The sequence below is a fragment of the Topomyia yanbarensis genome, chromosome 1 (genome assembly GCF_030247195.1).
Source record: "Topomyia yanbarensis strain Yona2022 chromosome 1, ASM3024719v1, whole genome shotgun sequence".
In the NCBI taxonomy this organism is placed as follows: domain Eukaryota; kingdom Metazoa; phylum Arthropoda; class Insecta; order Diptera; family Culicidae; genus Topomyia; species Topomyia yanbarensis.
This window is the reverse complement of record NC_080670.1, coordinates 187,913,125-187,939,730: the sequence shown is the minus strand read 5'-3', so window position 1 is coordinate 187,939,730 and position 26,606 is coordinate 187,913,125. Positions and strand designations below refer to the sequence as shown.

At 40.7% G+C, this 26,606-nt stretch overlaps 1 protein-coding gene across 2 annotated transcripts in view; it reads left to right on the top strand.

Annotated features, from left to right (window-relative positions):
* The window catches only part of LOC131684659 (protein doublesex-like), a 238,200-nt gene that overhangs the window by 194,268 nt on the left and 17,326 nt on the right, over positions 1-26,606 (top strand). Inside the window, exon 5 of one of the 2 annotated variants that reach the window (XM_058967730.1) lies at positions 25,704-26,481. The exons of the other annotated variant lie outside the window; for it this stretch is intronic. Within the exon in view, the coding sequence (XP_058823713.1) occupies positions 25,704-25,773 (70 nt within the window). The 3' untranslated portion in view covers positions 25,774-26,481. Of the gene's footprint in view, positions 1-25,703; positions 26,482-26,606 lie in introns of those variants that run through there. 2 annotated transcript variants of the gene reach the window in all.

The following is a 26,606-nucleotide window of genomic DNA, read 5'->3' as shown; positions in this document are numbered from 1 at the left end:
AGTCTCTAAAAAATTCAACCATTAATCATTCATGGAACTGCACCGCTTTCGTATACACTGGTCAGCTAGCTTAGTTGGTATATCCATATCGATGCTCTGCTTGGCAGTTACATTCATATTTCAATTTTACTTTGTGTGGTATTCCTCGCAACTGGGTTGGGTGGATAACAGTACTGGCTCAGAAAAAATCGTTGTCCAATAAAAAACATCAACTTTTCTGTTACTAATGACGAATTCCGCGCTAAATCGTATTCAGAGTTGGCACCACCCTCTCAGATTTTAATGAAACTTTCTGTACATGAAGACTTTGTCACAAAAAGCCACTTTGCATACTTTGTTTTTCCAAAAATGATCCAGACTCTCATTTAAAAAGGGTCAAACTTTTTTACCAATTTTTTTTTCATATGGCTATAGTCTAAAAGTGATAAATACTTCAATAAAATGTTTTAGGAGTTGAATTTTTGAATAAAAATATTGAAAAAAAATTTCATCGACTCCAGCACTGAAAAAAATCGATTTTAAAAATTTAAAGTCGATTTACAAAAAACCCCATAGTTGATTTGGATGAAATTTTGGTCCAAAGTAGGAAATTATGTTCCCTACCTACTGTCAAAAATTCAAGTTGGGCACATTTAAGGAAAAAAAGTTATTTGAAAAAAACTTTTCCTTTTCCAAACAGAATTTTTTTCAGTGTATTTTATTCAGGGTCCAGAGACCAGAACCCACAATTCCGACAAGAGAATCCAGACTCCAAATTCCATAACCTAGGGTTCAAAGTCTCGAGGAGAGAGCCCAGAGTCGCGAGTCCTTAACCCAAAATACAGAGGCGAATCTAGAGTCCAGAATCCAGACTTCAGTGTCGAAAACGTCCATAGCGCAGTGATCAGAACCCAGGACAGATCTCAGAGTCCAAAATACAGAGTTCCGAGTGCAGAGCTCTTAGTCCAGAGCACAGAGTTCAGAGCCCAGAGTTCAGAGTCAAAAACCTAGAGTCCAGAGCCCAGAAATCAGACTCTAGAATTTTTATCCCAAAATACTAATCCCAGAGTCCTCAGCACACAATCCAGAGCACAGTGCCCAAAGTCCAGGAGTCCCGAGGAGAGAACCCAGAGTACGGAGTCCAGAATTCAGAGTCCCGAGTGCAGATTGCTTAGTCCAGAATTTAGAGTCCAGAGTCCATAGTTGAGAGTCCATAGTCCATAGTCCAGAATAAAGGAATCCTAGATCCAGAGTCCACAAGCCCAATTACTGTGGCCAGAGTCCAGAGCTTTGAGACCAGAATCCAGAGCCCGAAGTATTTAACCCAAAATACTGAGGCAAGAGTTCAGATTTCAGAGCACAGAGCCCAGAACCCAGAGGCTATAATTCAGAGTCCCGAGTGCAGAGTGCATAGTCCAGAATTTAGAGTGCAGACCCACAGTTGAGAGTCCAAAGTCCAGAATAAAGACCCAAAGCCCATAGCTCAGAGACCACAGTCTACAATTCAGAGTCCATAGCACAAAATCTCGAGGCGAGAGCTCAGAATCCAGAGATCAGAGTCGGGAATCCTGGGTCCAGAGTCCAAAGTCAACCCAAATTATTGTGGCCAGAGTCCAGATCATTGAGACCAGAATTCAGAGCCCGAAGTACTTAACCCAAAATACTGAGACAAGAGTTCAGACTCCAGAGCCCAGAACCCAGAGGCCAGGTACCAGAACACATCGTGAAGAGTGCAGCATCCAGAGTTCAAGGTCCAGATACTAGAGCTCAGAGTCCTGAGACCAGAGTTCAGAGACCAGAGTCCACAGTCCAGAATCCAGAGACCCGAGTGCAGAGCTTAAAGTTCAGATTGCAGGGTGAATGATCAAGACCCCAGATATCAGAACCCATGGTTCAGAGTCCAGAGTGCACAGTACAGAAAGTCGAGGCCAGCACCAGAAAACAGAGTCCATTATCCAACGATGAGAGTGAAGAGTCCAGAATCTAAAGTTCAGTGTCCATAGACCAGAGATCAGAACCCGGAATCCAGAGTCCCGAGGGGAGAGCCGAGTCTAGAATCCAGAGTCCCGAGTGCAGATTCCAGAGTTTAATGTCCTGACTTCAGAATCTAGAGTCCAGAGTTCGGATTCCAGAGTTTAAAATCAAGACTCCAGAGACCATAGCACAGAATATCGAGGCCAGAACCTGGTGTCCAGAATCCAGAGTCCAAAGTTCACAGTCTATTTTTGGAATGGTCTTGACGAGTAGGTGCCAGAAATGTATGTCTGACGCCATGTTGAAATCTAAGGTGGCGACTTCTGGAGCTAAATTATTACGATTACACTTCGGATTGTTTGTCTTTGCACAGCACTGGATACTGTTTAGCTTTTTTTTCCATACGTTTATTTGACACGGCATTTGCAAAAGCTTTTTACGCCAGTTTCTTTTTTTACATAGCACGTTACAAAAATCCTTAAGACTAATTTTAACTATACTAGTACTTTGTCTAAAATTAACACTGAAATCACTTTATTGTTTGTTTTTTTCCTTACATTGTTGTATTTCATACTGATCTAGTATTCTCGGGTGTATTTATTTACTTTGTTTCTGTTATTGTCTAAATTTAAAAACTAAATATTCTAGGACACTTTAATTGGTGAATGATTAGCCTTGGATGAGAGAATGAGTAGATGAATTTAATTAAATTTTGACAGACGCTGTTTTTAGAAAATGATAGATAAGTTCCATGTATAGAGGATCGCGATACGCCAGGATGTCTCTAACAGGAACATGGATTGGTCTTCCTCGGACTTGTAAAGAATCTACTAATTGTGATCTGGCTTCACGATATTCAGTGCAGGACCAAACAACATGCTCAATGTCATGGTAACCTTCTCCACAAGCACAATGATTACCCTCAGCGAGCCCAATACGACGGAGATGCGCATCTAAAGTATAATGATTGGACATGAGCCTAGACATCACACGGATGAAGTCCCGACTTACATCCAATCCTTTGAACCATGCCTTCGTTGATACTTTAGGGATAATTGAGTGTAGCCATCGTCCCATATCTCCATTGTCCCAAGATGTTTGCCAACTAGCAAGTGTCCTCTGTCGAGAAACGCTATAAAATTCATTGTATGCGATGGGTCTTTCATATATTTCACCATCTAGTGCACCAATCTTGGCTAAATTATCAGCTTTCTCATTGCCCGCAATAGAGCAATGGGCGGGGAGCCACACTAGGGTAAATTTATAACATTTTCTTGTCAGGTTACTCAGAGATTCTCGTATCTTCCCCAAAAGGAATGGATCGTGATTATCAATCCTCTTTGAGCGTAGAGCTGCAATTGTGCTGAGACTATCAGTGAGGATAAAGTAATGGTTCGGGGGTAAAGTATTAATTATTTGAAAACTACAGTGAACTGCTGCTAGTTCCGCTATATAAACAGAGGCGGGTTCTGCAAGTTTGAGAGAAATTGAAAAATTATTGTTGAAAATACCGAAACCAGTGGCCTCACTGATTCGTGACCCATCAGTGTAAAACATTTTAAGGCAGTCTATGTGTTGATATTTACTTGTGAATATTTTAGGGATCTCCCGCGAGCGTAGATGATCCGGAATTCCACGAATCTCTGCTTGCATGGACGTGTCGAAGAATAAAGTGGATTCAGGAATATCTAGTATATTGACGTATGTGGGAACATACCTAGCAGGCGTTATTTCTTGTGACATGTGATTGAAATACACTGTCATGAATCTGGTTTGGGGTTGAAGCTCGACAAGTCTTTCAAAATTTTCAATTACCAGTGGGTTCATAACCTCACATCGAATAAGTAAACGAGAAGAGAGATCCCAGAATCGGTCTTTTAAAGGAAGAACTCCCGCTAGTACTTCAAGACTCATCGTATGGGTCGACTGCATGCAACCTAAGGCAATTCGTAAACAGCGATACTGTATCCGTTCCAGTTTGATAATGTGAGTGTTCGCAGCTGAACGGAAACAGATGCACCCATATTCCATTACTGAAAGTATTGTTGTTTGATACAATCTTATCATGTCACTTGGATGAGAACCCCACCATGATCCAGTTATTGTTCGCAGAAAATTTATCCTTTGTTGGCATTTCGTTATTAGATACCTAATGTGGCCTCCCCATGTGCCTTTAGAATCGAACCAAATTCCAAGGTATTTAAAAGTCAGGACTTGGGCTATCGTTCTACCAACCAACTGAAGCTGAAGCTGAGCTGGATCACGCTTCCTTGAAAAAACAACCAACTCTGTTTTCTCCGTAGAGAAATCGATGCCTAACTTCAAAGCCCAACTTGATAAATTATCCAAACTATCTTGCAGTGGTTGTTGTAAATTTAAGGCTTTTGGTCCTGTAACAGAAACCACACCATCATCTGCAAGTTGCCTTAGAGTGCATGGGCTGACAATACAATTATCAATATCATTCACGTAAAAATTGTAGAGAAGGGGGCTTAAACAAGAACCTTGTGGGAGGCCCATGTAACTTATTCTGAGTGTCGCCAAATCGCCATATGAAAAATGCATGTGCTTTTCTGACAATAAATTGTATAAATAATTATTTAATATCGGTGAAAAACCACATTGATGTAGCTTCTCCGAGAGAACATCAATGGAGACTGAGTCGAATGCTCCTTTTATGTCTAAGAACACAGACGCCATTTGTTCTTTTTTTGCGTAAGCGAGTTGGATTTCTGACGAAAGTAGCGCCAGACAATCATTCGTTCCCTTTCCCCTCCGAAAACCAAACTGGGTATCTGATAGCAAGCCGTTCGCCTCAACCCAATTGTCGAGACGTCGTAGGATAATTTTTTCCAACAATTTCCTGATGCAGGATAGCATTGCAATCGGTCGATACGAGTTATGATCGGAGGCTGGTTTTCCCGGTTTTGGAATAGCGATAACTCTCACTTGTCTCCAGTCGTGCGGGACAATGTTCTGCTCAAGAAGCTTATTGAATAAATTCAACAAGCGTCTTTTTGCTAGGTCAGGCAGATTCTTCACCAAGTTGAATTTAATTCTGTCTATTCCCGGAGCATTATTGTTGCATGAGAGGAGTGCAATTGAGAATTCCATCATTGTCAAAGGCGAATCTATGAAATCGTTACTTGTGGGAGCATCGCGAGTGATTTTCTGCGCAGGAGCAGAATCGGGACAAATTTTCTTGGCAAAATTAAATATCCAACGATTCGAAAAATCTTCGCTTTCATTAGTCACGTTTCGATTCCTCATTCTTCTGGCTGTGCTCCAAAGAGTACTCATTGATGTTTCTCTTGACAAGCCATTAACGAAGTGTCTCCAATAACTAGATTTTTTGGCACGACGTATACTGTCAAATTTGTTTTGCAAAATGAAATAATTTTCAAAGTTCTCACGTATACCCCCTTTCTGTTTCATAATTTCTTTGTAGGCAACTTGTTTAGCTTCATATGCATCAGAGCACTCTTTGTCCCACCAAGGATTAGGGGGCCGTCTATTTATTGTCATTCCAGGATTGCATTTCGTTTGGGCTTGTTCTGCTGCTTCAATAATTAAACCCGCTAGGAATTCATATTCTTCGGTAGGGGGTAGCTCTTCTGTCGAAGCAAGAGAAGTGGAAATTAATGTTTCGTATGTTTTCCAATCAATATTTCGTGTTAAGTCATAAGGAACATTGATTGAATTCGTAAGGCCTAATTCACTGTTAATTGAAACAACGATTGGCAAATGATCGCTACCGTGAGGATCAGGTACAACCTTCCACGTGCAATCTAACCGAAGTGATGTCGAGCACAGAGATAGATCTAATGCACTTGGACGTGCAGGAGGTCTGGGGATGCGTGTTGTTTCGCCAGTATTTAAAACTGTCATATTAAATTCGTCACAAACATTGTATATCAAAAAGGAACGATTATCATTGTAGAGGGAACCCCACAATACTCCGTGCGAGTTGAAGTCTCCCAGTATCAGACGCGGAGCAGCCATGGATTCCACTACCTCAAAAATTTGACGTTGTCCAATTTGAACTTTGGGAGGTATATATATATAGAAGCGATAGACATGTCTTTGCCTTTAATGTTCGTTTGGACAGCTACAGCCTCAATGCCCGCAAACAAGGGGATGTTAATTCTATAGAAAGAATAGCACTTTTTAATTCCTAGAAGCACTCCTCCATACGGGGTGTCTCGGTCTAGGCGAATAATGTTGAAATCATTTAAGTTGAAATTAATGTTTGAGGTAAGCCATGTTTCACATAGAGCAAAAGCATCGCATTTTAAATTATGCAGTAAAATTTTTAAGGAATCAATTTTAGGTATGATACTTCTGCAATTCCACTGTAAAACAGTGATGGAATCTTTCATTGGAGGAGGTGAATTACCCATTGAAAGATACAATCGCTGCAAGGATGGGCCATTGAGCAATCAGCTGCTCTAAAAATGTTCTAATTGTTGGGAGGAAAGCTGAAAGTATACTCTTTAGTGGTTCAGAAATATTGAATGCTTTAAAAATCCAATCAACAATTTCAGAAAATTTCAATAATCCTACCCCCGGCTGAGGCTCAGAGGAAGTCGAAATTTTATTATTTCCAGTAATGGTGTTCTGTTAGGATTGTACGTTCCCAAAACCGGGCGGAATTGATTTCGGTTTTGAATCGGAATTTTTCGGTTTTGGGCGCAGTTTATCTATTGGTGGAGAAATTTTAAGGCCCTTTCTTGGCAGCTTGGGAAAAGAAGACTGTTTTCTTTTTCTGGAATTTCCGGGTAAAACAAATGATGTACCTTCGCACGCTCCGTCAGAGTCAGACTGTTCCGAAAATAGAGATGCGTAAGTGTTTTCTAAGAAGATGGGTTTAGGGGTAGCATTTTTCAACATTTCTGCATAGGAGCGCTTAGACCTCTCCTTCAAGGATCGTTTAATTTTATCCTCACGCAATTTATAAATGGGGCATGCAGGGAGCTCATGTGAGTTTTCTCCGCACATTAAACATTTTTCTGAATTTTCATTGCATGTATCCTCTTGATGAGAACCCCCACATTTGCCACACCGTGCCTTATTGGAACAGTAAGTGGCTGTGTGGCCAAGCTGTTTGCAATTAAGGCAATTCATTACACGAGGGATAAAAAGGCGAACAGGGAGACGAATCTTGTCGATAATGACATAGTTGGGTAGCGCAGACCCAGCGAAAGTCACTCGAAATGAGTCAGACAGTCGATAAACTTTTTTATCACCTTCGTGTGATACTGAATGCAATTGCTTGCATTCAAGTATTTTTACGTCTTTAAGTATGGTGTCTTTGAAACGACCAACCCCATGCTTAACTAAGTCATCAACAGTCAAACTCGATTCTGTGATGACCCCATCAATTTCAATTTCTTTTGAAGGAATATACGCTCTATATTCACGCGTAAAAAGCTCGCAAGAAGCAATTGCATTGGCTTGTTTGAGACTACCAACGACAATGCGTATTTTATCTTTATTAACTTTGACGATCTCTTTTACATCCGAGAATCGCGAAGTCAAATCTTTAGAAATTTGAATGATATTTAGCGCCTTTGCTTTACGCCTAATAAATACAATCCATGGTCCCGTTGACGACTCTGGGTAAATTTTAATTCTAGTCGGATTTACATTTTCAGCATAAGGCTTAGGGGGAGGGTCTGTTACTCGTTCTCCCATCTCTTCATCCATTTTACCTAGTAAGAAAAACTATCACAAAAAGGAATGAAAAATATACCTGTTATCTGCTATCTATTAGGTGACGAAGACACCGATAGAACACACCTCATGTATTACGTTGTAAACTCGGTGCCCGTTGTTTGACAATGTGACACTTGCTGTCCTTCTTCGTCGCGTTGCTTCTTCAGTAGAGAAATAGTCCTACCTGCAACACTTCAAAACTCTCTCCGATTAAGCTGCTCGTCGGTATCACCACCACAAGCGCGCTCTCTCCGTTTCCACCACCTCGGTAGACAAATGTGGCTATCTGTGGCTTGCTGCGAAAATCCCACTGTCGATGCGGCACTTTTCGGTGCCACTTGTTTTCCTTATTCGTCGTACCACTTCTGCGGTAGACAAATAGAGCAAATGGGCTACCTGTGACGCTTCCCTCTCGTCGATTAGAATTGCCCGACGACACCAATACACTATATTTTTTTCTGTGTGTATAGGCACGATCACTGTCGATTTCTGCCACCGCGGTAGGCAAATTCGTCTACCCGCGGTTTGCTGTCAAAACACCACTTGTCGAGGATGCCGTTGACCACGCCTCCGACGTATCAACTGTCGACTCACACTTAACAAACTGGTCTCTCTCTCTCTCTCTCTCCCACAATAACGCATACAGCGTCTCGCACTCCGTCACTCTCTCGAGAACAAAACCTTCCACCTGGAGGCACAACCGTCTCGGTCGGTTGCAAAAACTGTTATGTCTGTTTAGCTTTGATTTATACAATTGATCCGTAATGATAATTTTACTAGAATTGCTCTTCACAACTGTTGTTACTAGACTGTTTTAAGTTCTTAGTTTTATAGTACCGTTATTTGGTAAAATCAGTATTGATGCAGGTAAGGTACAGTTAACCAGGATAATATGCCAAACGAATACCAAATTCGTTACTGATACTTTTTGCATGTATCAGGCAACTAGCAGTTGGGAAATTGGAATCTGAGATGATTATGACTTTCATTGGTTTAGTGTTCATAAAAATACACTGAAAAAAAATTCAATTTGGACAAGAAAGTTTTGTTTGAATAACTTTTTTTTACCTTAAATGCCCAACCTGAATTTTTGACGGTAGGTAGGGAACATAATTACCTATCTTCGAACAAAATTTTGTTCAAATCATGGCTGACTTCCACCTCGAGTGGCTCTACTCACTGAGAAGCCCAAAAAATAGTATCAAAATCGTTGAACGCGGGTCCAACGATGGACGTCTGTTAAACGGTTATTTGGAAGTCGTCCGACGTTGGTCCAACAAATATCCATCATTGGATGATTTTAAAGCCAAACGTTCTTAGGGGATGGTCACCAAATTACTGGCAAAAATCGTTCCGGCAGATTTCTTCGCGTATCTTGTGGATTAGCAGAACTAGGGCTAATTTGGTTTCGTTCGCGTTTTCTGGCAAATTTTGATAGGAACAGAGCCCCCGCATAACTCGGAAATAAACCGTGCAAAGATCCTGGCAATTCCTACCTTGTAGAATTTAGCACAAATCGAGCAAAACATCTGACAAAGATGTGGCAGAAAGCGTATAGAAATCTTAGCCGTACATTCCTGGCTGGATTCTGGCTAATACTGAGCAGCATCGGTTAGTTTGACCGCTTCTGTCAGAAACGGTTGTTGCATTCGAGCGAATTCTTTGCCAGAATTCTCGCACAAATCGCCCAAAATACTGGCAGAAATGCAACCAGAATCAATTTCGCTTTGCTTAACTTTTGCCAACTTTTTGCTTGCCACGGTGACTGGGAATGCGTGTCCGAATACCCTCTAAGAACGGTTGGTTTCAAAATCGTCCAATGAAGGACGTTCGTTGGACCAATTTGGACAACGTCCAAATAACCGTTCAACGAACGTCCATCGTTGGACCCGTGTTGAACGATTTTGAAACAATTTTTTGGACGTCTCAGTGGGTACGCTCAGTCACCGCCCACTGAGACGTCCAAACAATTGTTTCAAAACCGTTCAACACGGGTCCAACGGTTGACGTTTGTTGAACGGTTATTTGTACGTTGTCTAAATTGGTCCAACGAACGTCCTTCATTGGACGATTTTGAAACCAACCGTTCATAGAGGTTGGGGAGGGGTTTGCTCGGATACCCAGGGGTGCCAACCTTCCAGATTTATCTGGATTCATCCAGATTTTCAAGCCTCGTCCAGACAAACAGATTTATCTTTGTCTGATACAGATTTCAGGGCATTTGTCCAGATTTATCCAGACATTTTAAAAAATAACAAAATAAGTTTCAATAACTCTTCCTTGATACATAAACCACTTTTTAAGAAAACTGGAAACACAACATACCACAGTTTTTTCTCTGAAATTCAACAAATTTTTTGCCGAATTTTATCAGCTAGAAGTTCCAGCAGTCCAAGATTCTGGAAACTCTGAGATTCAAATTTAATCAATGTACTCTATACTGAAAATCAAGGATTCTGGCGTTTCCAGATTAGCAGCGCAATCACCGAATTTTTAGTAAGCCGATATAATTACTAATATACAAACATGTTTCATTACTAAAATGTTACAAATACAGCCCATCGGTGAGGAATGCACCTTTTCCTAAAGAATTTGGGTCATCCAGACAATTCCAGACTTTTAAAAAAAATATTACAGATTTTTTGGAAAAACACTTGACATCCCTGCCTGAGTTGGAGGAGATAAGTATTATACATCTTTAAAAAATAAATTTCAATTTTCGTCAGAATTTGGTTCAATCGTGATTGTGAGGTGCATTCTAGAGTATATGTATGAGTAAAAACAAGCTTTAGAATTATTTCATCTCTTTGTTTCGAAATGCGCAACATTTGATAAACAAATCCAACGATCGACATACGGTTTGTTTTCAAAATATAATAGGAGTCATTTAAAGTGCTGCCTGTGGAAGCGGTTGCCAAAATTCTAGTGTTGAAATAATTATAAAGGGAGTGTTGCAGTTTTGACTGATTTTCACTCTTCGTGTCTTTCCCTATTCTCTTTGGTGCAGACGGGTTTTTCATTTTAAAGACAATTTTTTCGGATGTTTTGACTGATTTGACAGCGGTTATTCCTCTACCCAGTCAAACTAGTCCGGAACCGATTCGGACTTCCAGCATGAATTCCAGCTCAAATGCATCAACCGATATAGTCGGAATCGGTTGTTTTCTTTGAGCAAGATTCCATACAGAATCCATGCAGGATTTCGAATCGGTTCCGGAATGGATTTGACGGATAGTTGGGATAGATTGGTGTGGCGGCGCTAGTGTTTATCATATATTAATTCAAATGTTTACACACGTTTTTTTAAATATTTTTGTTCGATCATGGATGTCTGTTCTCTGTGTATTAACGATCATGTTGTCAAATATCAAAGCTGGACAATTTTGGTAGTTGCTAAAACAAGAAAAAACATGGATTTTGTTTATATAGTCTTGCTTTTTGTTCCGTGCTGTAGTGTTAAGGACGTCACATAGCTTCCGTTTCGGATTCGCTCTGGACAACCGCGATAACTTTTTTTTTGGCAAGAACCGGTAGGAAAAACCAAATCAAAACCGTTAATAGCCACAAGGCGAAACTGTCGGGACCGTTGTTGTCTTACTACCGTCCTCGTGGCAGAGTTCTATCAGTCCAAAAAAAAATCTGCCAGATATTGTTTTCATTACCCGCACCCTAGGGGGATCATTCTGTTGCAGCGAGTACCGGAGAACCCTTATAAAAATAGTCTATACACGTACTATAACCCATATGGTAAAAGCATCCAACATATATGGTTTGAATGATATCCTGAATCCTGTCGTTAAGCTATTTAACCATAAGACCAGCTATTTCCCGATAGGTGTCCTTATTTTGTTCCGTTTCAGTCGGAATCATTTGAACAGAGTATTTTCATCGTGTGGTGGTATTTTACATATACCTTTACCCAACAGACCCAAACATCGTTCTCTGCTAGACTTGCCAAAAATCCTCACAAGCACTAAGGTTTCAAGGCTCGTTTACGTTCAATGGACTGTAAAATAGGCGAATTATAGCTGCAGGGTACTTGTGCAGCGGCAATTTTCCGTTCAGTGCAAGTTGGTAATGGGATATTTTCTGCATTATCTCTATCATTTGCAATTTATTCTTCCCATAGCACATCACATCACATCAGAGAACGCTATGGACCGAACCGAGCGTTCCTACAATCTTGCATCAGAAAACAGAGAAAAAAAAACTGCACTTTTTGAGCGTACGAGCTGTGTACGGTTCAACGGTTGGTCGGTTGTTTTCGTAATTGTATAGAGTACACTCCTAAAGTGGGTGGTAAAATATTTCAATTTTGACTGGTCTTCGAGTGTTTTGTTTTTGTAGTAGCTCTCGGACCAAAACTAGGATAAAAGGGCAAATTTCGAGATTGGCTTATGTCCAGTGTAGAACATAATAGAGGGAAATAGTTGCCTTCCCCAGTAAGAGTATAGCCGCACATACCAACCAGCTTCTGTGCTGTGTTGGTAGAGACGAGCAAGGCCAAGGGAAACAACATCAAAATAAATTTAATTTTATCAAATTGATACGGCCACTTTGCTCAGCACAACTTTGAAATAAAAAGCAAAAATAACTATTTGGCTTGGGGGAAAATTATCCGATGATAGCGATAAAGTGAAATGGATGAGGAAATTTTCTGTATCACTATGCTCCGACCGTTTCGAACCAGAACTAAAACGATGTTGGAGAATTTTCGGTTTTCTGCATTCGAACACGATCTTGAAATATGTAAACGGAGTTCTTCCACCGTTTCTAATAAAAGCGAGTGGTTTCGGAAGGCAGACAAAAAACCCTCATCAATTGAGGTTTGAAGTGTGAATGGTACCGATGGCGTGCGAATTGATTTGATTTATCTCCGGAACTTACTTAACCGGCATTACAGCTTTCAATCAATGACGCGGGGATTCTTCCGCATTTCCGTGCCATTTCCGAATCACCAAAGTGGACCTGTATTGCAATGTTTCTGCGTGCACGAATTGATCGATCTCCCCCACGTTATGTTCTGTGTGTATTTGTGTATATTTGGTGTGCGTTGGTAATAGATTTTCGTGCGTCGCTATTTCCAATTATGATCAAATTCCTGTGAAGCGATGGGAAAAAATGTTCGGCAGTAGTATATTCAAAATAGTGCTAGACCGGGCGTATAATTGGGATCCAATCGTGATTTTAATTTATTTTTCCGCTATGCGGAATGGTTTTTGAAGGCTGGCGTAATTTCACAGAACGCGGGTAGCAAAACGCGAATCACACAATTTTCTGTTGCGTGTGCGTGTGTGTGACGAGGCGACGTAATGCGGAAATGAAGCACGGTCGAATGCGGTATATTGCTTTCATTGAGTTTTTTGTTTGTTGGTCATGAAAAATTAACGCAACTTACAATATGGAATCACAGAGAACAGACATCCATGATCGAACAAAAATATTTAAAAAACGTGTGTAAACATTTGAATTAATATGCGATAAACACTAGCGCCGCCACACCAACCTATCCCAACTATCCGTCAAATCCATTCCTGAACCGGTTCGAATTCATGCTGGAAGTCCGAACCGGTTCCGGACTAGTTTGACTGGGAAGAGGAATAACCGCTGCCAATTCTGTCGAACTCAGCCACAAAAACATGACGACAGTAGCGCACCTGGTTTGGATATCCCAACTACTTTGGAAACCGTTAGAGATTTTACACGTCTGTTCTCTGTGATGGAATGGTTTTATACAATTTATAATACATGCTTGTCGGATACAGTGGTGCTGCTAAAGAATGGCCCTGCCTATTAAAATCAAAAACATTACAGGGGTGTTTTCGTTTTTTGAGGTATTGAATTGAACTTATTTCTGGAATGAATGATTTCTGAAAGTGGAGGTAAATGGAGTCATGAGTTCGTTTTGCGGTTTTCTGGTGTCTGGATCTTGTTTTCTTCTGTACAGCTAAATCTGAAATCTATCCACTATCCGAATAATTTATCTCCTTGCTCACAAATTCTAATTTCCTAGTCCCGAGTACTTTACTTTCTGCACTCTAAAAATGGTTTTTATTCTGCCTTTCCGCTTATGCTGTGCATGCTGTGCTTTCCGTCATCTGTCAGCATGACAGCTACTTTGCTGCATCTGTCAATTCGACACGAGTGCAACCTTGCAAATGCCAGTGATGCCAGAACACACCTGTTTACTGAATCAAACTGTGGAAATTGGGATTTCCGATAATCTGTCCATATGAAGGGTAGATTTTTTTATGTTTCTTGAAAACCACAATCTTCAATCAGAAAAATACCCCTCGATGATGATTCAAAAGGTTAACGCTCTAAGTTAAACGCAAATTGTGAGTTACTCGGGGATTCCACCTTTTTACTTCAACCAAAATCCTTGAAATCAGCATAAATAATACAGCTGATGCTCCCACAAATGGTTTCCCATTAAGACTGAAAGACCTCTACAATTAATGTTGATGACTTTTGAAACAATGTAGACTGAACCAATAAACAACTCCTAATCGACAGTCACTTCAAAGTTGTTAATTTGATAATCCATAATCAACGCACTCTTCTTCTTAACTCAATGTTGTTCCCGCAAATTCGCAACTAAACTCTTTCTTACGGAAGAACAAAATCGGAAAATTTGCGGCGGCACGGTTCCCTGGTTCATCTTCTACTAGAATATTAAAGGGACAACTTTCTGTTTGAATTATTCTCCGTTGTATTTATTCTCGCCCTTCCGGTCGCGAAGACAAACAAGCCGTTCCAAAAGAATATAAATTTTCGATTTCGCGATCGCCACGTATTTGACGTTTCCATTATCTGCGAGACGATTCACGATTCTTTAATAAATCAGCCGGACGAGGCAGACAAATGTCAAGGTGAATCAATTATGCCACCGAAATCCCCATGGTTACCGCCGAAATTATTTTCGAACAACAATAAACTTTCGAAAAATAATTGACTGATTTGGCCAACACAGGGCTCCGCGAAACAGCCATCAATCCTGGCGCGGGTTAATTAACACAGCTCATTTTCCACGTTCAAATATACATTAAACTCAGCGGAAAACTTTTCCCCGTCCACGGAAAAATGATAAGCATCTCCGGCAGAAGCAGATGATAATAAGTCCTGAAATACGCCTGATAAGCCGTCGAGATAATGACAAAAGAGAACGACCGACCGACAACCAAGCACCGGCAGCGTACGGCGGCAGTGTCTGTTCAAAGAGACCGTGTTCTGCAGAAATAAAACTTTACCGAACCGTGCCCGCCTGGTCGAATCTGCTTCAGAAATTGAAATTAATTTTACGATTGTTCGGTATCAGATATGCATTATTACGGTGAAAGAGAATGGCTTCATAACAATAGATGAGAAAAAATCACGCGCGGAGGATTCATTATTGAAAAAATGCTTAGTTTCAGATAGGCGTTCGCTGATATTGTAGGAAAATAGTTGATATTTTATTGCTGTTCACCAGCAGGACACAAAGGCATACCAGTCAGAATTAAAGTGAAAACTAAATAGCAGAATGTCTGCCACGTCCGATGAAAGCTGCGGGATCAGTTGCCTGGAGAAGGTTTGTTATAAAGATTTTCTTATATCATTTGCGGGTTGTTTTTTTTCCAATTTTCACAAATTATAGATTTTTGAAAATATTTCCACAGAGAACAGACATCCATGATCGAACAAAAATATTTTAAAAAAACGTGTGTAAACATTTGAATTAATATACGATAAACACTAGCGCCGCCACATCAACTTATCCCAACTATCCGTCAAATCCATTCCGGAACCGGTTCGAAATCCTGAATGGATTCAGTATGGAATCTTGCTCAAAGAAAACAACCGATTCCGACTCTATCGGTTGATGCATTTGAGCTGGAATTCATGCTGGAAGTCCGAACCGGTTTCGGACTAGTTTGACTGGGTAGAGGAAAAAACGGCTGTCAATTCTGTCGAACTCAGTCACAAAAAAACATGATGACAGTAGCGCACCTGGTTTGGATATCCCAACTACCTTCGAAGCCGTTAGAGATTTTTACACAAGTTGAATGCTGAAGATGGACGTGTGTTCTCTGTGCATTTACGAGTGACAACTCTCTTGTTCGTTTGGAATGATATTGACAGATAAATTGGAATTCCAAACGAAACATGGCATCTCTTTGTAATTATAGTCTCTTTAGTTTCTACCCTCTAAAAACGGTTGGTTTCAAAATCGTCCAATGAAGGACGTTCGTTGGACCAACGTTGGACGACATTCAAATAACCGCTCAACAGAAGTCCAACGTTGGGCCCGTGTTGAACGATTTTGAAAAAAAAATTTGGGCCTCTAAGTGGGTAGTGAAAATCGGTTGTGTCACTGGAGTCCGAATACTAACCAGGAATTTTTTGTTAGGGGAAACTTTGCTACTGCAACCACTATTCAGGTTATCTTTTGTGGCTGCTCCTATTTGCTCTACATGTTACATATTACCCGAATCCAATGTAGATGGAAGCGATTTGTTTTTATGTATAATGTAGCTAAGGATCCGTTAAGGATAGGTACGCCATACCTCGTGAGGCGTCATAAGATGCCTTCCGAAGTATCGCTCCCTTCGATGACATAGTATTGCACAATGGCAGAGAATATGTTCTGAGCTTCAGGGCTTCGCTCCTAACTGCGGTCATAAATATAGGTACAACTCCCTTGTTACATACATTGACATCATTTGACGACAGATATTCTAGTAGGTACTCACCTTTGGTATTTATATCCGTGCTGCTTTCCCATAGCCGCCGGGGCGTCCACTGTTATTACAACGACCCGTTTAATGAATCCAGTAATTTGGGGGCAATCCTACGTCCTCTTTATTGTACCGACGGCTAGTCACAGGCTGTGTACCGTTCGACGTTCCAGTGGCCTTTTCTGGTCCAATATTTGCTTCGGCTCTTGCCGTTTGCGCATCTTCGCCTATGGGAGGTTTTCGATCATCTCCTTGCGTTTCAGTTCGTGAGCCGCATACGGTAGGGTGCTTTTGTGTATTGCTCGTGAGATGGGCTGCCACCGATGCACTCGTTACCGTTGCTGCAGGCTTGCTATGATCAGAAGTCTGTCGTGAAGTGTTCCGCGTTGAGTCACCCACAGGAGCTTTTACAGTCCATGCTTGCCAAGAACGTCCACGTTCGGCGAAAACCGGGCCTCCCTTCAACTGGCACATTCTAGCCTTTCCGAATACGTAGTTCAGCTGGTTGTGTTGGGAGGTTATCAGTTTCACTGAAGCCTCATCTACCGCCAACAGGACCTCTACTGTTTTGAGGACCGTCGTTCTTTTCACGACCCTCCAGCACTCTGTGCAGAAATTGTCGCTCCGATTCTGCACCAGGTGGAGGATGCTCCCATCGGACCTTTCGAAGCTGTCAGGGAAATACCCCCCTGCGACGCTTCATCGGCTTCTAATGAAGCGCCTTCCCAGGGCTTGATCGCAGCTGTGGCATCCTGCAGCCACTTAGTTGTATCTTTGTCTACACAGGCGAATTTGAGATACACTTGTTTGTAGGTGCACTAAACTTGGGTTTCGTATTGTTTGAGCTGTGCTCCATGATGTCATTGATCAGCGCGCATCGGGTAGCATTCAGCTGTTCATGGCTGAGGGTATTCTCAGGATACCCAACCGGGATAATGGCCATCGCGTGCGACTTGGCCATTTCGTTGAAGGTTGGGCGCTGCTCAGTTTTTAGTGTCCGTCTGGGATCCTGACCCTTGATATTTTTCGGTTGCGGTTCCTTCCTGCACCCATTATTGTTCGCCGACTCCGTGTCCGTCGAACGCTGTTGCTTGGATGGTGTCTTCCCTATTAGGATTTTTGCCAACTCTAGCGCTTCAGCGGGTTTGTGGCCGTTTCTCAGCAGCCTCCCATAGTGTTTCTTCGTCGCTCCGCTTAAGTGATGAGTTCTTCCTGTTCCTCTTGTTTTATTCTAGGAACCCTCCGACCCACCGTTTGCTTCGCCGGACTGGTCTGTGTCCTCCCTGGTTACTGCCCGATCGTCGTCTCTATCTGGTGAGTTGAGAATGGATGAAGTGCAGGACACATCATCCTCCAATGAACCGCTATTCAGCAGCTCTCCAAGTTTGCTTTCCACGCAATCTTTTTCCTCTTCCACCGCCATCGCCGCAATCTCCTTCAAACTCATGTTTACAGTGTCCTTAGTGTTTTCCGTTTTGTTCCCACGAATAGCTAGGGAAAAGAAAGTCAACCTTGTCAGAGCACCGCTTGACAGGGTAGGGGCAAAAAAACTGTGGGGTGCGCCCTGGTGCCCCACAGGCTCTATGCGCGTATTGGTATTTGTCAATAGCTCGGATCCCAGTCCTAGTTTTACGGTTCGGGTTTCGGGTATATTTTTCAAATGTCTTCACATGTCGTAAAAAATGTCTTCATCACCGACCATGATTCGGCATCAATTTTTTATTTTGAGCCAGAATTCTGTCAGAAATTAGTCAGTTATCCGAAAAAATAGTCTTCGAAATGAAAAACTAGTCTTCACAACCTTTCAAATGTCTTCAAAATGAAGACATGTTTACACATCTGGCATCACTGATACTAACTCGAACCAACCTAAGAGAAGAGACGACAACAGGCTTCTTGCTCTTCTTAATTTTATCTACCAGGCCCTGTCGTAATTCCAAAGACAACAAGCATCCATCGTTGCCAGATTCCATTTGCATGATTTTCACAACTGCTGAAAATAATTGTACCTCAAATATCGACCCTCAGTCAAGAATTCACAATACTAACTGCATTTAAAAATTGAATTTTAAGTTTATTTGTGTCTTTCTTAACAATACGCGTAGTTATATCGTCATTCAGGGTATTTATTCAATTTGCATGAAATGTTCATGTATATGAAATGTAGCCAAAATAAATTCAGCAGCACTGTTTTTCATCCGGTTTGAAAATATTATGAACGCTCTTGACTGGCAAAACGACCAATCAGAAGCTGGTTCAATATTGAGGTTAGGACTGGATCATATTGGCTACGCGATTGTCTTCTCTTCTCTTAGGAACCAACCACAATTCCGGCCAATTTCCGACAGAATTTTACTGAGACGGTATTAGTAACTGCTGTCAAAAATCTCGTTTGTCCGCTCGGACGTGCCTGGCGGAATTCCCTCCAAGTTGCCACCCAGTTAAGTCAGAATGGACTCCAAAGCAAATGCAACAACTGGTTCCTACTCAATCGGTTTCAGAATCAATCGTTGCATTCAGGCTGGAATTGGCTCATTAAATGAGAAAAAAAAGTCGTTTTTTATTACTTACATCGATAAAGCTGATTTTCGTGATTGCAACAATGTTTTTTTCCAGCTCAGAAAACGTGAAAATAGTATTAAAATTTAAAATAAAGAAATATGTTGACAGTCTGGATTTGACACTATAGGAAGGATTTGACATATCGAATTTCACGACAAATGATGCCCTGTCAGAAAAAATTAAGGCATGTTTTCTCGGTTTTCCCGCAGGGTTATTTTTATTTGACATAAACACCATCCATTGCATAGTTTTTCATATTGGGTTTTGTCCTGATAACCCACTGAGACGTCCAAAAATTTGTTTCAAAATCGTTCAACACGGGTCCAACGATGGACGTTCGTTGAACGGTTATTTGGACGATGTCCAAATTGGTCCAACGAACGTCCTTCATTGGACGATTTTGAAACCAACCGTTCTTAGATGGAAGCCAGATGTAAACAACCGCAGTTTTCCTATATATGGTTGCCAAGTTTACATAAGATTTATTTTAAAAAACAAAAAAATCGTTTTTACTTATTACAACGAATTTTTTTTTTTGAAATAATGTTATATTATGTATATTAGACCTAAAATTTATCGAATGGAACGGAAAACTATATATAGCTTAATGACCCAATTCATACTGGCTCCATTCAAGATTCCGAATCAAATTCCGAATGGTTTGACCGGGCAGCAGCGGAATAATGTCAGTCAAAAATTTTACCGGCTCAAAGCCAACAATCGTTTCTGGCAATATTTGATCATTCTAGTTAGACTGTGGCCACGAGGAAGAAGAAGACACATGACGTATCCAAACGAGCATGAAATTTGAAGTATTTCTATTGTGAAAATGTCAAATTTCATGCTCGTTTGGATACGTCATGGTCACACTCTAACGGCCAATTTCTTCACCGGATGAAAACCGGTTTTTACTGAAAACCAATTTTCGGGTTGCTGGTGTCCAGTTAACCGAAAACCGGGTTTCAGCGAAAACCTGTTTTCATCCAAGTGAAGAAATTGGCCGTAAGAGTGCTCTAGGAATCCATACTTATTTTCGTTCAAAATTCCGAACCGGTTCCAGAATGGGTCCAACTGCGCAGTTGAACGGTTATTTAGACGTCGTCCAATCCCACTGAGACGTCCAAAAAATTGTTGCAAAATCGTTCAACATGGGTCCAACGATGGACGTTTGTTGAACGGTTATTTGGACGTTGTCCAAATTGGTCCAACGAACGTCCTTCATCGGACAATTTTGAAACCAACCGTTCTTAGAGGGATGTTAGTCCAACGAACGTCTTTCCACAGAGAACAGACGTCCATCTTCAGCATTCAACTTGTGTAAAATCTCTAACGGTTTCGAAGGTAGTTTGGATATCTAAACCAGGTGCGCTACTGTCGTCATGTTTTTTTTGTGGCTGAGTGCGACAGAATTGACAGCAGTTATTCCTCTACCCAGTCAAACTAGTCCGGAACCGGTTCGGACTTCCAGCATGAATTCCAGCTCAAATGCATCAACCGATAGAGTCGGAATCGGTTGTTTTCTTTGAGCAAGATTCCATACTGAATCCATTCAGGATTTCGAGCCGGTTCCGGAATGGATTTGACGGATAGTTGGGATAGGTTGGTGTGGCGGCGCTAGTGTTTATCGTATATCAATTCAAATGTTTACACACGTTTTTTGAATATTTTTGTTCGATCATGGATGTCAATTCTCTGTGGTTGAACGGTTATTTAGACGTCGTCCAATGTTGGTCCAACGAACGTCTTTCTTAGGACGATCTTGAAACAACCTTTCCTTAGTGGGGATTTTGCGTAGGGCCTCCCTCTAAGAACGGTTGGTTTCAAAACCGTCCAATGAAGGACGTTCGTTTGACCAACGTTGGACGACGTTCAAATAACCGTTCAACAGACGTCCATCGTTGGGCCCGTGTTTTACGATTTTGAAGCAATTGTTTGGATGTCTAAGTGGGTTCTCAGTGGGCTTCTTTGTCTTTTATTCCTGCGCACCCCTGGTGGTGCAAAGGGCCGTTGTGAAAGATAGCCATCCTGGGCGAGTGCTCGCCATCGCCTTGACCTACTGCCAGGTCAAACTTTCGTCGACTTCTTTTATTTCCTTGTTGAGGCCGCGCCGCCATGAGCCTCTGGGTCTGCCTCTGCTGTGATATCCTGCTGGGTTACAATCTAACGCCTGCTTGCAGATTTTGTTTCCGCCCCTGCGCAGAGTGTGGCCGACCCACCTCCACTTTCGTTCCCGAATTTCTGTCGCTATCGGCTTCTGGTGACATCGACGATGGAGCTCAGCATTAGAGATCCAGTTGTGAGGCCACCATGCACGAATTATGTACCGCAGGCATCTATTGATGAAAAATTGCAGCCGTTGCGTGTTCTCCACTGATACGCATCAGGTTTCACTGGCATATAGTAGTACAGATTTCACGTTTGAGTTGAATATTCGGGTTTTGGTGCGTCGACTAATCTTATTGTTTTTCCAGATATTTCTTAAACTCGCAAAAGCAGCCCTCTTGATCCTTGCTCCTATGTCGATCTTGGTGCCTCCGTCAGACGCCATTTGGCTACCAAGATACTGGGAGCTTTAGACACTCTCCACTGCTTGCCCAGCTACCGTAAAGCTGGAAGGTTGACCGTTTTTTATCCAACGATTTGGTCCTGTTGATGTTGATTTTGAGACCTGCCGCTGAGGAGCGATCGGCAAGATCATCAAGCTTACTCTGCATGTCAGAGCGCCGTCATCAGCCAATTCGAAGTCATTCAGATGCTCCATAGTAATAAGTGGCCACATCAACCCACGATTTGGTTCACGGTCGATCGCTCCTACCAGGATCTCGTCGATTACGATGAGGAACAGTAGCGGTGATAGAATACATCCTTGCCTAACGCTAGTCACGACCCGGATGGGGTCAGACAAGACACCATCGTGCAATATTCTGCACGAAAATGCCTCGTACTGTACTTCAATTAGACCGATGATTTTCTCAGGGACTCCCTTGCGTCTCAGGGCTCCCCACATATTTTCGTGATTGAGACGGTCGAAAGCCTTTTCGTAGTCGATGAACACTAAGTAGAGAGACTCGTGGAATTCATTGACTTGCTCCAGGATGATACGGAGCGTGACAATATGGTCCGCACAGGATCGTCCGGCACGGAATCCTGCCCGCTGCCGTCGGAGAGTTGCGTCAATCTTCCCGTGTATCCGGTTCAGGATCACTTTGCGGAGAACTTTGAGGACGATACACAGTAACATGATCACCCTTTTTGGGTACCTTCACTAAGACGTCTTGCATCCAGTCGGCCGGAAAAGTCGCGGTGTCCCAGATAAAACCTCAAAATTTTATTTTGGATATTTCACGATTTAAAATTTTACTCTGTTTGTAAATAGGTTCACTAGAGTCTTCTCAAAATATTAAGTCTTGAAAACGAAAGATAGATTTTTACAGAACTTCAAATGTGGAGTAGATGATCAATTCTGTAAAAAAATGAATTCAATCCTATGTTATGCAAATGAATATATCTTTATAGTTAAGATTCCGATTACAGTCAAACTGGTTTTTATTTGAAAAGTTATTTGCTGGACTTATAATTGCTATCCGATTTAGTCCACACATGCCTTTCTTCTCGCTCATGAAAAACAAATAATAAATCATACATTAAATTAAAATTATAGGGTAAGGTGGGGTAAATCCGACATAGTAAATGGTTTTGGCTGTAAAATACTCATTTCTCATCGGATCAAGTCGTTTTATATACCAAATTAAAGGTTGGACTCCTGGGCAACTTTCTATATACAGTGTTTTATTCGAATTTTGGGAATTTTTTGAGATACAAGCTTTTAACGAAAATGTTCATTTTTGCTGTTTTCAAAAATGGTGGGGTAAACCCGACCCCCTATGTTTTTGGTTTATTTAGCGCAGATATTACCCAAATTTTATGGTTTTTCAATGATAAATCAATGAATGTTGTGTTATTGAATTGTAACATGAAGAAAATGGAGTTCAATGTCAATCTTGGAATGCTAAAATCACGAGCAGTAGCATGTAATGATATTCCCATTTGCATCGGAGCAATTGCTTGACGAACACCATAATCATCACGTTTTTGTGGCCTTCATTTGTAATAATGAACCATTTTTCATAAAAATAATATAAAATAACAATAAAAATATATTTCAATTTGATAAATTAACATTTTCTTAGCAAAAAAGCGGTCGGATTTACCCCACTATTTAGAGGTCGGATTTTCCCCACCGCGTCATTTTTCATTACGATGCAATTAAAAAAAGTTATGAAAAAGGTTGAACTAAATTCATCTACACACTTTGTAGGACTTTATTCAAAGAATTTAAATCCACTTACATTTTTTATGCAATCACTTTAACAATCAGAAATATCCTGTAGGCAATAATGCACAAAAGTCAAATAAAAAGTTGTAAAAACACACTTTTTGTCGTTTGAGCATCACAATGTAGATTAATAAAATGCTGTCATGCCACCATTATGATTATTTTCGATGCTCTACACGACACCATTGATATTAGTTCGCGTAGTGCTTCTGATTTTCGGTAACAGAGGGGGGTCGGGTTTACCCAACGGTCGGATTTGCCCCACCTTACCCTAATGTTTAAAGTGGCTGTACTATTTTTTAGAAACAATTCGGAAAGATCACTTGTAGCTAATGATACTTGAAAATTAGTGTACTTTCCGAAAATGAATATCTTTTTTATTTATTTTATTTATATATTTACTTCCAAAAACTTAAGACTGCTGTCTTTTATGTTCAAGTACTAAGGTAAGATGAGTGCGCCAGATTATTCACAATAGCAAAAAAATATCAAAGCATTACAAAAACTATATATAAAAAATATACTAATTCCCTAACTAAAATACTCTAAACATGCTTCCTTAAATCCCTGTTTTGCCCCTTTTTGCCCCGAGGTATGAAAGAGGTGATTTTTCATTATATGTCTGAAGGAGGTGCATGGTAGTGTTTGATTCCCCAAGGTTCGAAATATAATTTATGAACGTCTCCCAGTATTCTCAGCAATTGAAAAAAATGTGTTTTCTGTTAAAAATTCACACCATTTTTTTTGAAAATTAATTTTAATTTTTTTTTTTTGCAAAATGCACTTTATATTCGTAAATGTTGAATTTTCGAACCACCCTAAGTGCCAAAATCTTGAGGTAAAACAAAATAAAGAAATAACATCAAATATTAATTCAGCGCCACAAAATTACCTCAATGTAAAGTTTTCATCAAATTCGGAACACTTGAGGTTTTGTCCGACTTTTGTATGGAAGGTGATCACTGTGCAGCGTTTCAGCTGCCCACTGAGACGTCCAAAAAATTGTTTCAAAATCGTTCAACACGGGTCCAACGATGGACGTTCGTTGAACGGTTATTTGGGCGTTGTCCAAATTGGTCCAACGAACGTCCTTCACTGGACGATTTTGAAACCAACCGTTCTTAGAGGGTGGTCAGCACGGTCGGTTTACAACTGTCCAGACGTGTCTTTCACGGGCATCATAGCATCACAGAGAACAGACATCCATGATCGAACAAAAATATTTAAAAAACGCGTGTAAACATTTGAACGAATATACGAAAAACACTAGCGTCGCCACATAACTTATCCCAACTATCCGTCAAATCCATTCCGGAACCGGTTCAAAATCCTGAATGGATTCAGTATGGAATCTTGCTGAAAGAAAACAACCGATTTCGACCCTATCGGTTGATGCATTTGAGCTGGAATTCATACTGGAAATCCGAACCGGTTCCGGACTGGGTAGAGGAAAACCGCTATCAATTCAGTCGAACTCACCCACTGAGACGTCCAAAAAATTGTTGCAAAATCGTTCAACACGGGTCCAACGATGGACATCTGTTGAACGGTTATTTGGACGTTGTCCAAATTGGTCCAACGAACGTCCTTCATTGGACGATTTTGAAACCAACCGTTCTTAGAGGGCAGCCACAAAAAACGTGACGACACCCAGTTAAACTCATTCCGAAACCGGTTCGGATTTCTGAATGGAGTCAGTATGGATTCCAAATCAAATGCAACAACCGATTCGGAGTCGAAATCGGTTGATGCATTTGATTTGGAATCCATAATGACTCCATTCAGAAATCCGAACCGGTTTCGGAATGAGTTTAACTGGGCAGTAGCGCACCTGTTTTAGATATCCCAACTACCTTCGAAACCGTTAGGGGTTTTTACACAAGTTGAATGCTGAAGATGGACGTCTGTTCTCTGTGGTAGCATTAATCTTTGTCCCACTAAGGCGGCGTGAGATATCGTAGAGGAGAAGGATGTCGCCAGTGTCAGTGGACTGGTAGAGACAATCTAGAAAACAAGATGCTTGTTGTCGTCTTTTCTCTTAAGACTAATTTGTAGTTTTGGAAAAGGGTACCGGGACTTCGCATGGGATTTGTATCAGTATTTGATCCGGGTAAACTTTCCGCGAATATCTCTCCAAACAGTCAAACTAAAAACTGCAGCCTCTAAAAAATACTAACAGTAAGCTTCATTTAAAATGCACATGGTGCCGAAATCCCGTGACACGTTTCCCGACCTGTAAACTAGTAACTAGTGCTAAAATAGTAAATAATTAAACTGGCTCCCCACATTTTATTTTGCGTATATAACTAATTAAATGAGCTCGGAAAAATGCTTCAAATGAAATACCCCAGCACTTCCAGAAACTCTCCACAACAAAATGTCACAGTGTGCTTGGATTATTTGTACGTATTCTGTTTCAGGAGAAAAAGAAAACCATTCCACAAAATCAAGAACACTACATCCCAAACTTCCACACAACAAAAAACGTAGCTATAGCAAAAGCAACAACTCAAGTGAGACATGTTAGTGTATATTTCGAATAAGAGAGAAAACATAAAATCTGCTAAGTAATGTTTTAGATGGATATTTAGGTAGATCTTTGTAAAAACAATAAAAAAACAAAACCCTTGAACAAAGACCAACCAACAACCACTAACTAACCAGCAAGCAGATAACAAATAACTATAGTGAGTAATGATAAAAAAAACATTAATTTCGTCTTCTCCTGCGTTTAAAACTCAAGGCGAATCGGAACGATTCGCTTTTGGGATCGATTTGTTGAAGAGACACGTGCCGGTAGTTACCGAAAATACAGCAAAGTGTATATTTCACCGGCAACAATGAATCATCATCATCATCAGGCTGCGATTTTGTGTGTAAGAAATACAACAACAACAAACAAAAAAACAATTAGGAGAATTAAACAAATCTCACCAAAGCAAATGATTGAGAAACTTGAAGTACTACTACTTTAAGGTTAGAGTTTTCCAAATACCAAGCATTAGCACAAAGTACGTGGCAAGCTCGTTAGAAGTTTGAACACACAATAATGTACGCGTGAGAATAAAATAACTGCGGTATGTGGAAAAAAATTAGCAAAAGATTAAATTTTATATTCCTCTTCAATGTGATATTGATAACGAGAGATAGTGAATTAGTTGTTATATGAATCAGATTATTTCAATAAAATAGATAATATAAGTCGTATAAAAATGAACAAGTATTTTATTTACGTCGAATCGAAATACAATTTCAGATAAGCATCAATATTATAACGATGACGACTCCAATCGAATCATCGGAAAAATGTACTTTATTTCGAA